Source organism: Neolamprologus brichardi, chromosome 10 (genome assembly GCF_056152115.1).
Source record: "Neolamprologus brichardi isolate AB-2024 chromosome 10, ASM5615211v1, whole genome shotgun sequence".
Classification (NCBI taxonomy): Eukaryota; Metazoa; Chordata; class Actinopteri; order Cichliformes; family Cichlidae; genus Neolamprologus; species Neolamprologus brichardi.
The window spans coordinates 13,146,478-13,161,670 of NC_142113.1; the positions used below are offsets into that span (position 1 = coordinate 13,146,478).

Below are 15,193 nucleotides of genomic sequence, written 5' to 3' on the forward strand. Positions count from 1 at the left end.
CATGTGCTTTACACAGGAAACTGGTATTCGTGGCATGAAAGCTTAATGTTCACTAAATGACTAATGCATTGTTCAGGTTATTGCCATACAGTCTGTTTTTTTTTCCCTTTTAATAACAGTCAGGTGCTTATCTGGAAAAGCTTTGGAACTGATTCATGCAGCATTGACAAGCACTGTAAAGGTGAGCTTTCTCTAATGGAAAACTGACTATAACAATCTCCAATCTGCTGGATGACGCACACATAAAACCAAGACGAGGAGAATATTTGTTAGATGTGGCACTTATTACCAAAATCTGCATTGTTTATTCAGCAGTATTTTAGCCTTAAACGTGTATCCAGTGACCCAGTAGGCCAGAGCAGGACAGGTAGGTCTAGGGATGATCTTAGCTGTGCAGCTCAAACAAGACAGAGGCAGCTGCGTAGGCTGAAGTCCACTGTAATTTCGGGTAATTTGTCCCTGATGAAGCACCGTAGCCAGTCGAGAAGAGAAAACACTTCAGGAGTGTTGCGTGCAGCCAATCGTCAGTACAAACCCAACAAGACTACATCTAGGCTGCGAGTGGGAGGGAGGAGTGGACTTGGGAAGCAAAACATGGCGAAATAACAAGTTTGGCGGCTATACCGCAGTTAGAAACTGCACCGATTCTAGCAGTGGCGGACTATGACTGCAAGTTCATAAAATCTGGACGCCGGAGATCGACGGCAGCGCTCAACTTTGAAGCGTCGAGTGCTCAGGCTTACAAGTATTACGGTGGCTGCCGATAACACAGTGCCTGCTCGTCTGCCCGTGTTTTCCCCCGGAAGGTTGGCAGTGCTAGGCGCGACTGTCAACACAGAACATGGATGAAGAAGGAAAGGGAAAGTTTATTCTGGAAAAGACAATTTAGCTCGCTAGCCTAGCTGCGTTAGCCAGCCGGCCAGTTAAACGTTAGATTAATCGCACACACCTGACTCGGTATTCGGATTATTTGTGCGCTCTGGACGAAACCCGGGGGGCGAATTTAACTCGCGTTAACAAGTTTGACAACTGCAGCCGCAGGGAATCGCATTTGAAACGAGGCCCTTTTTTTTCCTCCCAACGCTCCTAATCTGTGACAAAATCCCGGGAGGTTTAAGGCCAGCAGTGAGAGCCTGACGGTCGGTTCTGGTGCGGTGCGGACGGACCCGGGGACGCCATCACATCAGACGTTGCGTTCTTAGTAAAACAATCACTGCGCTGCTAAACCGTAAATAATAATAAAAAAAAATAGCATACTTTATCAGTGTAAGTAGGAATGTTTCAGTGGCACACAACACCTGTCTGGTAGTTGTTTTTCTTCTTCTTCTCCCCCCTCGGTGACACGCATCGGTGTATCATATGTGAGATTAGCTGGGATGTTGGAGAGCAGGGGAGAAGCGGCGTCTTGTCAAAATGAACGCAGCAAGGTGTTCAACAACAGCGGAGGTGCTCTGCATTTGAAACCTGCCAGTTGTTAGATCGATATCAAATGGGCGGCTAACAGCAACGTTGACAGCCTGTCTAAAAAAAATCCTACTTTTTAAGTTGCATGCGATTTGATTTGCTGCCGCAGGCGGCATTTCTGTAAAACAAGTGCGAATAACATTTACAGCTTTCGGTCAGAGTTGACGTGAGCTAGCCAGCTGGGTGCGTCTGTCCGCTCTATCTGCGATGCATTTGCTAATCTAAGTGCTACAGCTCCTGCGTGTTGGACCGCCACTTTGCTGTATTTCCCCTGGGTTTAGGCCGTTATAAGCTCGCGTGATCGGCCGCTTAAATCCCCCTTAAGCACTTCTTGTCAAATTAGTGGCTAACTTATTAGCCAGCGTGATAAGTTTCGCCAGCTATGTCTGAAAACGCCCCCACAAGAAGCCTGGATGACATAGACCTCGCAGCTCTGAGGGTGAGTATTGTTATTACCAGATAAGTGAATTGTAAAATGATGGCAGACGGACTCATTAGATGTTATGTCATATGCCAGTTCGCCTCAGACACAAGCACGACCATTGAACACCCACGCGAAAAAGTTAAGGTGGGATAAACATCAATCGGCCTGCGTTATAGGCAGTACAGTCTGTACACAAATCCTCCAATTATATGTTGGGATTTCTCCCTTAAAGGACCACTTTAACCTGCCCTGACAATGTTAATTTGTTGGTTTTGGGGGAAAATAAGCACCAGTATCTATAAAACACTGGGCCACTGTGTGATTACATCATGTAATGGGAAGGCTGGTTTATTTAAAGTACATTTTGTCTTCTGGTGGTATTTTTTTATGGAGGTTTATGACTCCATAAGAAAAAGGCACATCTGTGTCGTTTCAATAACTGATAACATTCTAATATTGCAATATTGTTGATATAATGTAACATCAGACTGTTCGTGAAGAAATTAGACCTGGTGTTTGTTCCTTTTGTATTTTAACTGGTGTCCCATTAAAGTCCCCAATTTGAAAATCCTAACTTCTGCAACATTAGAAACTCTTCAAGAGTCAAGAAATCTGTCACATCCCTTTTAACATTTCTCCCCATCACTATGGAAGCTGTCAAGAATGTGCAGAATTTGATGTGGCAGTAAATCCACTTAAGATAATAAATATATATATATATATATATATAAAGAAGTGTTATAATGCATTCACTCAGTGTTTGCTTGAGAAGAATCGGTAATGTTTGACTGACTTTTGAATCCCCTTCTACAGTTAAAGTGATCAAAAGGCTACCCAATAACTCCAATTCAAACTATGTTTAAAATAATACCATCATTTTCTTGACAAAGTAAGAGGGTTTCATTGGATTCCCTCTGAAAAAGATGAGGAATTTCTAGTATTTCAGTGTAGCTCTCACATGGTAATGGGGCTAAACAGATCAGGATATTTTACCCAAATACTGATTGTTTGGGCAGGTTTGTCCTGTTTCCCTGACCTTCTTCTGAGGTTTCACCTGGAAATTTCACCTAAGCCTTCACTAACAACACAGGCAGATGTGACCTAGTTTCTAAAAATTGTAGTAATGATTTAATCTTGCACTTCATTTAGTAATAATTTATTGTGTATTTAAATGGTTGATCTAGTCATTTAAGTAGCAGTTTGCTTATAAGAACAGTTGGGTAGGTGCAAAAAATGGCCCAGGGTTTGTTGCCCACCACGCCTGAGATGTGGAAATAAATAGTCGTTTGTTTGTGATTCTATCTATGGCTGGGTATTGCACTGAAGAAAACTGACCGTGTGATGGCTGTGGCTCAGGTGATAGAGCAGGTTGTCCATTAAATGCAGGGTTGGTTGTTTGATCCCGTGCTACATTTCCTTGGGCAATACACTGACCCCAAATTGTTGCATGACAGCTCTGCTACTATTGATTAATGAGTGAAACAGAACCAGTAAAGATGCATCTTAGAGAATTTATACTTAATGCTGTACTAGGGAATAGTGATTAAGCACGTCAATGACTAGACATTTATTTTGCTAAGGTTAAGTTACTGGTGTGTTTAAACAGGGTAAATAATATTAATTTACCTAATTGTTTTTCACATCTTAGAAGTTTCACCACCAAAATCTACATGATAAGCCACCAGAATAAATAAGTGTCGAATTGTTTTTGTAGTTTTCTCAAATGACAGTTTAAAATTTTATTGTAAACAGATATTTTGTTTACTGTCACTGTTACTCACCATCACCCATATATTTAAATTTATCCAAAAGGGACATTGCACTATTGTAAACATGAGCGTGAGAGCCATTTAATGTAAATATGCCAGATTTAGCTGTATAAGCTAATTTTCCTCTGCAATCCGTGGCAGGTTGATAGCACTGATCAACATTAACAGAGCCATGTAACATACTGAACAGACATTAAGTGCCACTTATTGTATAAAACTCACAACAAAAAACTAAAGTGGATGCATACAATCACGAAAACATAGACGTATGCGTCAGATTATGACAGCATGTTTATTTATTCTTGAGCTTTAACAGTCGTGTTTTCCTCCCCAATAAAGGTTTTTCAGGGTGTGTTTAATTCAATATTTTTGCATTAGTTTTTTACTGGCTAGCATACTCCTCGTTACCTGCCTCGCATTACAGCATATCTCTGGTGTTACCATCACTCCTTGAAAAACGTGATAACTATTGGCAGGACAGTGAACTGCGTCATCCACATCTGCGCATATTTGTGGGTTTTGTACTTGAGGCTGCGAAAAACAAACAAAAGGGGACCTCACTCTTAGATTTTGAAATTATTAAATGGGCTTTGAAAAAAAATCAGTGGCTCAATCACAGCATTTTTCCAGAAATTTGCTACACAGTACAGAAGAGGCCCAGCATTACATAACAACAGTTCACTGCAAACAGGCATCAACAAATTATTTATGCAGAAACACTTACATTGCCAATGGACTGGTTCTTATGTAGGGCTTTTCTACTCTGCCTGAGCACTCAAAGCAATTTATACCGCTTGCCAACATTCGCACAAATTCATACAAACACTTTATTCTATGTTTTTTAAGTGTTTTCTATCCAACACTCACACTCTGCTGGATGCATTGGAGCGGAACTTGGGGTTAGCATCTTGGCTAAGGCACGATTTGGCATGCGGACTGGAGCAGCCAAGAATCAAACCACCAACCTTCCTCTTAGTAGATGACCTGCTCAGCCTCCTGAGCAGCAGCCACTAGCCAATATGTAGAAATTGCAAATGAAATTGAGGTATTTTGTTACATTGCTACAGTCAAAAAGTCAATCATCTTAGCCACCAACAACAATGAGAATAATAAAGTTTATTTGTATAGGACTTATCGAACCCAATGTTACAGTGTGCTTCCCGAAAATGAAGAAAAGACTTTAGAACGATAACAATACAACATTAGACTAAATTAAAATAAGCCGTGCAAGACTCAATTGTCAGTTAGGTGAAAATGTGAAGGAGTAAAATAGCTGTAATATTAATAAAAGCTCTGGAATGCTTGATTTGCACTTTCTGAAAAGGTTAAAACAAATCTATAGCCATTTCCTGTAATTCTTGTTATTTTTATTTTACACACATTTGATGTACATTCCAATTTAATAACAGTAAAATTGTTCCCTGAAGGCACGCGATGAGTTTTGATTTTGATGATTGCTGCAGGTCTGTAACCACATCTTTTTCTTTTCTTAGAAAGACATCCCCTCTTAGCGGTGTTGACATTGCAGGAAATAGTTTTCCTTCCTCTTTAACCATCACCACTATATTTTACAGTGCATACTGTTAAACCTAGCTTACCATCTTGACTATTTGGCCCAATTATGTGCGTTAGTCACTGAGGTTCCCCTCCTTGTACATGGGTACAGCCACATGGTTACAACCTCCCCCTTCTAGCCTAGCTTTACTGACACCTTGCTTGTTTGGCGTTCACTGCAGACACTTTAATTGACTTCTTGCTGGTGGTGCTACTCTTTGAACATCACTGTACCCTTCCCCTTCCATCATATCTTTCCTCTCATCTCACTCTGTGCTTAAGTGGGTGAAGATGCCGTCTCTGCCTCGCCACCCACTCAAACGTTACATTGTTGCCTCCCCTCCTGTTTTGTGTTACCATTTCCCCACTTTTCTGTCCTCTATTTCCCCGACATACTGCCAAGTTTTCCCAATCATGCTGTTCTTTATCGTAATTCCTTGTCCTAAAGGAAAATCTTCTCCTCCCTGTTGAAGGCGTAAAAACCCCATCATTGGAAATGGATGAAAGCAGGATAGGTCATGGTGTACAATCTAAACCCAAAGCGGCAGTCTCACCACCCACACATCTTCTTAAAGCCATATTGAAATTGCATGAAAGTGGAACTGCTTGTCATTTCCCTTGTCTCTTGGGGGGGAGGGGGTTGCATAATTGAGTCTAAGCAACCTACTCATTATTAGTGTCAGTGAAATATGTGTTCGTGGTACTGAAACACAGAATGAACAGATGAAGAAAAAAGGCCGAAGTTTTATGTCAGTATTGTCAGAATCTGTCTTTGTATATCTAATCTAGTATCAATATTTAGTGTCTCTGAGTGTCTGCTTCCTCCGTGTAAAGTTTTGTGGGTGGCAGAGAACACTGAGTTTAGATCATTTGTATGGAAATATGTAATTGTGATATTGTCTCCAGTGTACACAGTAGAAGCCACTGGGATTGCTGTTATTTGTTTTTGTCTGTGGTCTCTGTTCTGCACAAGCCCATGTGCTTTACGTGGTTTTATGACACTGTTCTTAAGGGGTACAGATCTGTAGCTGCGCTTACATCTAATGATAGTACACAACTTCTGAAATTGCAGTCATAAAAAAAACAATTACACAGAGCTTTCTTTGTCTTCAGCGGGGCCTCAGCATTGTTTTGTTTTCCGTCTCGTGTTAATTTAGCCTTCGTGCTAATATAACCGCTGGTTGATTGCGGCTGTTTCAAGAACAGGTGAGGTTTAGCAGGGTGCTAGTATTTAAGGGTTAGCCTTTACCCAAGAATTATGAGCGCAGCAGCATGAAATACAACCTGCACTTGGGGTCAGCATTGAAGTGTAAATGTGGAGGATTCAAAGAAGAACAAAGCAAGCATCACCCACTTAAAAACAAAAATAAATGTGGTGAGCTTTGAGTGCAGTCATTGTAATTTTGCCTTTTCCCAAATGTTGAAAAAGAAAAGTGAATTAGGTTTGTTTTTGTTCAAATGCTTTGTCTGTCTTTAGTATGCCAAGCTGATGTGGATTAAATGATGATCTTAATTGCTCTGCCTGTCTACTGTAAGTCATTTTAAACTGCTGCTGTCTCCACTAGGATCCAGCAGGAATCTTCGAGCTGGTCGAGGTCGTTGGCAATGGCACATATGGACAGGTGTACAAGGTGAGCCATGATGCCATTGTGACATATGAGTAATGCACAAATTCTAATGGAGAGTAAAAAATTCAGTGCTTGAATTATCACTTGTGCATTGAGTGAGCATTTTGAATTGTTGCTGCACAGCCTCCTTCAGTGTCTGTTCTTTAAACGTTCTGTACATTAACTTCTTAGATTAAAGCAAATTTAGCCCACTGTCATGTCAGTGAAAATTTCAGCTATCAGGCTGTTAAATTTCAAATGGCAGTGACGGGAAGATAAGGCACTCTAGTAAAAGGAAATGTAAATTAAGAACAGGAAAATGATGTGAAGAAGCAATTAGCCACACTTAATGGACCAAATTCAAAGAGTTCCAGGAAGATAGAATCTAAGATTCACTTAAAATATTACTGATTAGTGTTAGAAGGATTCAACTTGCTTTTTGTTCAGGGACGTCACGTGAAGACGGGCCAGCTGGCTGCCATCAAGGTGATGGATGTTACAGAGGAGGAAGAAGAGGAGATCAAAGCTGAAATAAACATGCTGAAAAAATACAGCCACCACCGCAACATAGCCACATACTACGGTGCCTTTGTCAAGAAGAGTCCGCCGGGACACGACGACCAGCTTTGGGTCTGTCTGCCACTGTTTCTGGGCTGATGGTTTAATGGATGCAAGCCTCATTAATTGTTCTAAGTGAGATGTGTTTGTTTCCTCCTAGCTGGTGATGGAGTTTTGTGGGGCGGGGTCAGTGACCGACCTGGTGAAAAACACTAAGGGCAGCTCTCTAAAGGAGGACTGGATTGCTTACATCTGCAGAGAGATCCTAAGGGTGAGAAATCAAGAAGCCATGTTTAGCCACAATGCCAAAGGGTTGACAGACCACACTCCTCCACATACTAGTGAAGTTTTGTCACTTGCACAGTTGTCACTTTGTAGTGTCAAAGTCTGTCAAGAGACAGATGGACCAATAAACACTTGGGAAAGTACTTAAAATCACCTATGCGCTGGTTCCCACAGAAGTACATTCCTCCCTTACCAGATTTTTTTTGTCAAGATAAGGCACACACGTAGGCAAAGTCAAGGTGAAAACAAAGCCAGCTGTGGTAGCAGGGCAGGTGAATGCTACTAATTACAGCTTTTATACAGTACGCAGGGTTGTACTACACCATTTCACAACCTCAAATCCAACTGTTAAGCCTCATGTGTGACTGTAATTTTGCACATTTGTGATGCTATCACGTTTTTAAGAGCAGCACAAAGATGTGTGGATAACGCAGAAAGCCGATTAAACTGCTCAACGCTGCTATTGTGTTAGTGCTTGTCAGAGCAGGTATCTACAAGGCCACACTTGCTGTTTTTGCCACTAATGTGTTTGCAGCAGAGCTTGTTACATACTGATCTTTTTTTTTTTTTTTTTTGTCTTGTTTTTATATGAACAGGGTCTGTCTCACCTCCATGCCCATAAAGTTATCCACAGAGACATCAAGGGCCAGAACGTTCTGCTAACAGAGAATGCAGAGGTCAAACTGGGTATGTTAGTTTTGATAGTGTGCATTACTAAAGCAGACCAAGTCTCGGACCCTTTTCTGTCTCTTATTTCTCGTTTCTTTATTTCACTTTCAGTCGATTTTGGGGTCAGCGCCCAGTTGGACAGGACAGTTGGGCGAAGAAATACCTTTATTGGCACACCGTACTGGATGGCACCTGAGGTCATTGCCTGCGATGAGAATCCTGACTCCACCTATGACTACAGGGTAACACCAGCCACAGTATTGTTTATGTGCAGTATGTTGTATGAACAAAGCGCAAGGCTGACCCTGTGCCCCTGTGTATTTTGCAGAGTGATATTTGGTCCTTGGGAATCACAGCTATTGAGATGGCCGAAGGAGCTCCTCGTAAGTGTCTTTGTAACCTTTGCACGCTTTTTTTTTGAACCAGTTTTTGCTAAATAGCGCATATTAACATAGCAACAGATAACTCATAATTTCAAAGCCCTTTCTGCAAGACGTCATGAATGAGCCTGTCTTGCATATGCAGCCCTGTTGTCTGTATCTTCAGATGGACGGTTGACTCACTGTAATCAAGGTAGTGAAATGGTGAGCTGCCAGTTGGCTTGTGGAGGCTGCTTGTACAGATCTCTCCGTTCTGCTTAGCAGGGAGCTTTGTCTGCATGGAAATTTGGTGTTAAATGCAAAGAAGCAAAGAAAAAAATCTTACTGAAGAGTAGCAGCTAAAAAGTTTGGTAAAGAAGGTGTCGAACAGTAGCTCAACACGAGTAGCTTGTAGTGCCTAGTGCGCTCCTACATTTGATAAGTGGGTGGTTGTTTTTAAACTGATATATGTGCAGAGTTTGAGAGTAGAAGACTCGAGTCATTCACTGGCTGGTGTGGTTTTGTGACACCATTCAGTATGAAGCCTACAGAAAACTGGTGTGTAAACTTGAACCCTTTAGTGAAACGTTGACATCACAACGAGTGCAGTAGTTCCTTCTTTGAGATGAACAAAATTTATATTTTCAGAGTAGAGCCACTGCTGTCCCTTTAGACCATTCTGAAAGTTCAGAAAGCTCCTGCAGATCATGATGTTGCTGCTGTGAATGACACGCGGCACACAGACCAACTGTCAAGCTAGTGTTGTACCGTGATAAATTATGCAGCATGTACTGACTGTATCAGGCTGATAACTGAAGTTTGGTTGCCACTAATAAAGCGATCAGCTAGCCTCTATTTTTAAAAATGGTTGCTTTTGATAGTAATGCTGAAACCATTTGTCAGTTGATTTTTATTTTATATGTATAGTTAGTGTATATTGTCAAAATACTAGAATTTCAAACTCAGTACTGATACCCAGAAAAATGCATACAGATACTTGATGCAAATTTCAAAACCACAAGTCCAAAAAAGAAGCATTTCTTTTAATGGAGGTTAAAACAATGCAAATGATAAGATCAATAACACAGTGATTAAGTTGTCTGCTATAGTGTAAAAAAAAAATACAGGAACAACATAACTGTATATCAAATAGAGATTAAGTAGGTTAACAATTATAACTGTTTAAAACTTCAGTGTTGTTGAAACGGGACCTTTCCCGACCGCTCGATATTCCTCCTGAAATGTTGTTTGGTGCTGTGAGCGTCAGCTGCTTTAGCTGTTAGTGAGAGGAGGGGCTGTGTGCCTGCCTGTCTGCAGCAGTGCTGTGTGAAGTTTTGTGTCGACTGGAGGAGGCAACGATGGCACTATTTATAGCAATACAAATGAGTATGTAATAGTAATTTTGAGTATTGATTAGTATAATTGGTGTCAATTTAATATATAGATATTTTTTAAATATAATATTGCCAATCCTAAATGCAAGACAGGTTTTATGAATCTGTTAACACCTGCTTAAAAGTGTAATAAAAGCATAATAACTATGCTAAAGCCCACACTGGCCTTGGCTCTCTTTGTTATATTCTATAACAACATGATGGGCATTATAGTCAGTTATTAGTTCTGAATGTTGAATTTGCTCTTTATTACCGTAATCAATATTCTTCCAAGTAAACATTATTCTTAATTAGGTTAAATAGTCACAGTAGTAGTTAAATATCTGCACTTGGTATTTTTATTTCTGTACTGATCACATGACCTAAATTTACTGGGAATTCATCCATCATCAGCAGGGTTGGCGAGGATTCTGTATGATATTTGTCACAGTTTCACTGGGATAGCTTTATTGTGCCGGTTCTAGTAATGTGCTCACGATCCTTGCAGGGTGAATCAAAGCATTGGTTGCACAGTATGCTCACTCCTTGCTCATCTTTAGCTTTTTTTTTTTTTTTTACCTCCTAAAGGTAATTGTTTGAGTGTTGAGCTTTTGGACTGTCTGTAGTAAAACACCGAAAGGGACAGCGGCAGGTAACCGTTTGCACAAAATAATTTCTAGTCCTGGGATTTTTAGAAAATTGCCAACATCGTGTCAGTGGGTGAGCCATTTCTTTAGTGCATGTTATATGGAGCATCTTCTCACTGTGATTCCTGTGGTTTGTGCATACTTTAAAATGCTGAAATGAAAATGTCCTCTTTCCTGCCTCAGTCACGTTGGATATGTCCTAAAGACTGTGTTACAAAAGCCTATTTACTGTGAAAGTCTAAAGCTAACCAGTCAGGTTTAGCTACCTACCTACGCTGGGAACACAATGACTCACAGTCCTTGTTCTTACATTCAGTGTAACAATAAGCCTGAGGCACTGGGAACGATTGGATAACAGCAGCTGTAACCATGTTTGAGGATGCAGAAAACATGTATAATGGTGGCATGTGTTATTCACAAACTGCCACATGTGGAAGTGGATGATACTCTAACATTACCCTCATTCTGATGTGCTCTTTGTTTTGTAAATCGACTCACAGCATGGACGGAAAGATTTAACCCCAGTAATCTCCTTAATTTCTTTAGCCTTGTGTGACATGCACCCAATGAGAGCCCTCTTCCTGATCCCCAGGAACCCCCCTCCAAAACTTAAATCGAAGAAGTGGTGAGTTATCAGCCTTACCAGTGCCTTATATCAAAGTGTTTGAAAAGCCTTTTTTTTTTTTGTCTTAGCGTGTGTTGGATTGTGCATTCAATAAACAATGTTCTAGCATATTTCCTACTGTATAATAAACTGGTAGCATACTGCCTCACTGCAGGCTTTGTAATTGTTATCACTTTGCATTAAATTGAAATAATAATTCAATAATTTATGAACTACAGTCAACAAATAAGCGTAGCCTATTGTGATGGCAAAAAAGTGGGTCAGTGCAGGAGGGCACGGTTTACATGTGATGTAGTAGTGTAGTCACTTTGCGTATCAGGTTACTGCTGTATGTGAATGGAAACGTGTGGATGGTACAAGAAATTGAAGCACGGTGTCTAGTTTCCAAAGTCTTGTGCATCAAGATAAATTGGGTGCATTTGCAATAGCTGAATCTCCCTCAGATTTCAAAGCATTAAAGGTCGTGCACTTGTTCTCCTTATGAGCCAGATTTGATTGCTTGCAAGCATTTAAACTAATTTGTCTTGTTTTCCCCTACCCGCTACTTTTCCTGCTAGTCGTTAATGGACCCACTCAGTAGTGGATCTACTTATGCTCACACAGGATTAAAAATGCAATGTTTCTTCCACAGTTGTTATAATTGTCATGGAAAAAAAGCTGCTGTCAATGTTCTACCAATACATGAGTGTTTAAAAAAAAAAAAAAAAAAAAAAGCCAGGTGCATGATCAGTTGAATACAATGGACATTAATGACCTGATGCACATACCAGTAATTACACAGTTACTATACTGTGCTGCATTGCATTATTTAACAGTGATCATGTGGTTTATGGTCCTATTTTAATGAAACAAACATTCGTTAATCACATTGTTTGTTTATGTCCTTTTTTTAAAACTGGTTAATCACAGCAACTAGCCCCCCCATCAGTGAAAGTAATTTTTGAAAAGGCAATAGTCACACAATGGTGCTAGCATTAACCGCAAAACTTAACAGCTTAGTTCACATTTGACTAACAGAGGAACATTTCTAAAAAGGTCTTTTATTTCTCAAATACTGATAAAGATTATTCCTACCCCGCTATATGTGAAAAGATCCTCTTGAATTTCTCACTGTTGTTGAATCTGTATTCTGTGCAGTACTTGTCCAACTATCAGCTTGCCTCCCGCTCAAGTTTTCTTATCTTCTAACCTTCCTCGTCCTGCCAGGTCCAAGAAATTTATTGACTTTATAGAGAGCTGCCTTGTAAAGACATATCCCAGCCGGCCATCCACGGAGCAGCTGCTCAAGCATTCCTTCATCAGGGATCAGCCCACCGAACGCCAGGTCCGAATTCAACTCAAAGACCATATTGACCGTACACGCAAAAAAAGAGGAGAGAAGGGTAAGCAAGTGTAGCACCAGCTTTGTAGAGCGTTCACAGACAGTCAGCAAAAAAATTCACATTAGAGTGACTTGAATAAATTTTTCCTTACAGAAGAAACAGAGTACGAGTACAGTGGTAGTGATGAAGAGGAGGACAATCGTGGAGATGACAGAGAGTCAAGGTAATTTTAGCATTTCTGTCACAGGACAGTTTTTGACTTGTTTGAGTTCCTCTTTTCACTCATATCTTGATTTTTGGTCTTCAGTTCAATCCTCAATGTGCCGGGTGAGTCCACTTTGCGGCGGGACTTCCAGCGTCTGCAGCAGGAGAACAAAGAGCGCTCGGAGGCTCACAAGAGGCAGCAGGCCCAACTGGCAGCTCAGCGCCGGGACCCCGAGGAGCACAAGAGGCAACTGTTGCATGACCGACAGAAACGCATCGAAGAACAGAAGGAACAGCGTCGCAGACTTGAAGAGGTAAAATTCAACCTTTTTAAAGGAACACTCTAACATTAAGAGATATATGCTCATTGTTTCGTTGGTGGGAATTGGAATGATACCCATCTCATCTCTGTGCTAATCTGGGTGTCAAAACAAGAAGGTTGGCATAACTTAGCATATGGACAGAAAGCCTGACCTCTCTAAAAAAAAAAGATCTCTACACAGTGAAACATTTGCTCTTGTACCTCCGTGTGACTGTAGAGGGTTAGTTACAGCTCAGACCTGCCCCTAAAATAAGCTGAGACTTTATCTGTTTCAGAAGTTGGGAAATGATTGTGTCATAGCTGCCAAATCATTAAAAATAATTAAATATAACCTATAACAAAACTTGAAGAAAAAAATACAAACACGATCAAATGAAATACCCCAATGAAGTCAAAGAAACTGCTTGCTGTCACTCCTACACTTTAGGTTTTGTATAGATTAGACAAAGGAGATGCTACAGCACATTCAGAATCCCTGGTAGGTGTGTTTTTGAGCATTTGCCAGTCATTATGCTAATCTGGTTAATTAGTAGCTTAAGCTTCATGCTTATCCCACAAACATGAGTCTTACAGCAAAAGAGCAGGTGGGCATTTTCGCCCAGCTGTCACTGGGGGCTGCTGGATCTGGGTTCACTGTTTTGCCGTTTTTGTAAAACTAGTCGGAATAACAGGAATTCCTGCATAGCACAGCTTGATTAATGTTTATCTTTTCGTAGCTTATTTATTCGTGCACGCCACTCTTTTAGGAAGACGGCCTTCTAAAGTGAATAAAGCAGTCATTTTGAAACAGTCAGTTGAGACAAGAATCATTTCCTGTGATTGAGAATTGAACTTTGAAATGGATTCCACCTTAAATAAGAACGAGGAAACACTGATAAGGAGGCCCGTGTTTTTACAAGTGCTCATTCTTTTCTGAGATATTAATATTGTGTTTACCCCACATTTGCACAACCGCTTTGCTGCTTATCATCAGATTTGAGTTGTTAGTTTTGATTAATTATGGTGATAATATTTATAAAATGCAAACACGTTTTGTTTGAGATGGAACAAGAGCATCTTACTTTGAGTTGCCTCCACTCTTGATCTTAGATCATTAGAAATGTGCACGTTTTACTACCAGCTCATGATACTAAAACATTATGCAATATGACAGCACATCTTAATTCAAGCAGTGAAGCTATGTAGTTCATTGTCTGTCCGTACTTGTCCTTCTCTTTTAGCCACATAACTATCTCTGTTTGGTCCTTTTCTTGCTCTGAGCTTGATTTCAGTATGTTTGTTTGCTTTCGGCAGTGGCAAAACATTTTAGATTTACTTCCTCACGCTGTCTGAGCTAATCTTTTTGTTCCGTGTAACTGGCATGACTTACAAAAGCACATGCAAGAGTAACAATGTTTAAATAGTTTAGATGTCGAAATTGGCCAGTGAGACAGACACATCAGTACACTCACCTGTCTGTCTCGATTTCACAACCTGCATGACTAAATAACTAGTTATAAGTACTGAACTGAGCTCAGGTCACCTTGTAGACTAGAACAAGGTATTCTGAAGTGATGGAGTTTACAAAATGTATTGTCATTATGTTTTTTTCTTCTCAATTTGAGAATCGATGATTGCTCAATTACATTAGTGATAGTGACCCAAGATCGAGTGCTCTACACTAACCTTACCTCAGCACCGGGGGCCGCTTGTGTTATTTAATAATGTAAGAAAACCATTTATGTGTGATGAGTGGAAGAGGATGAATGAATGGATTTTTTGCAGTAGAGCAAAAAAATATTAATGACCACACATTTCCAGATCTGAATCACTGGAAATGAAATACTCTTATGCATTTTATTTTCTTTCAGTACCTTCATTCACAATGTTTCGGCCCTGAACAGTCTTTCACTTAACATTGTATATTTTTAGAAGTACGGCATTGTACTTCTAACAGTAGCTGACATAGTGTTGATATATCCACCCCTTCAAAGCTTACAGACAATAAATTGTATGAAAATGTTGTCTTTGT

General features: G+C 40.3%; 1 protein-coding gene across 2 annotated transcripts in view; it reads left to right on the plus strand.

Moving 5' to 3' along the window:
- Positions 1 to 494: 494 nt before the first annotated feature.
- mink1 (misshapen-like kinase 1) overlaps positions 495 to 15,193 on the plus strand; it is a 32,287-nt gene continuing 17,588 nt past the window's right edge. For both annotated transcript variants that reach the window (XM_087847213.1, XM_087847214.1), the window contains exons 1-11: positions 495 to 1,903; positions 6,777 to 6,842; positions 7,266 to 7,448; positions 7,537 to 7,647; positions 8,258 to 8,348; positions 8,442 to 8,572; positions 8,659 to 8,713; positions 11,256 to 11,334; positions 12,541 to 12,716; positions 12,810 to 12,879; positions 12,964 to 13,174. In XM_087847213.1, the coding sequence (XP_087703339.1) occupies positions 1,847 to 1,903; positions 6,777 to 6,842; positions 7,266 to 7,448; positions 7,537 to 7,647; positions 8,258 to 8,348; positions 8,442 to 8,572; positions 8,659 to 8,713; positions 11,256 to 11,334; positions 12,541 to 12,716; positions 12,810 to 12,879; positions 12,964 to 13,174 (1,230 nt within the window). In that variant the 5' untranslated portion in view covers positions 495 to 1,846. The remainder of the gene's footprint in view (positions 1,904 to 6,776; positions 6,843 to 7,265; positions 7,449 to 7,536; positions 7,648 to 8,257; positions 8,349 to 8,441; positions 8,573 to 8,658; positions 8,714 to 11,255; positions 11,335 to 12,540; positions 12,717 to 12,809; positions 12,880 to 12,963; positions 13,175 to 15,193) is intronic.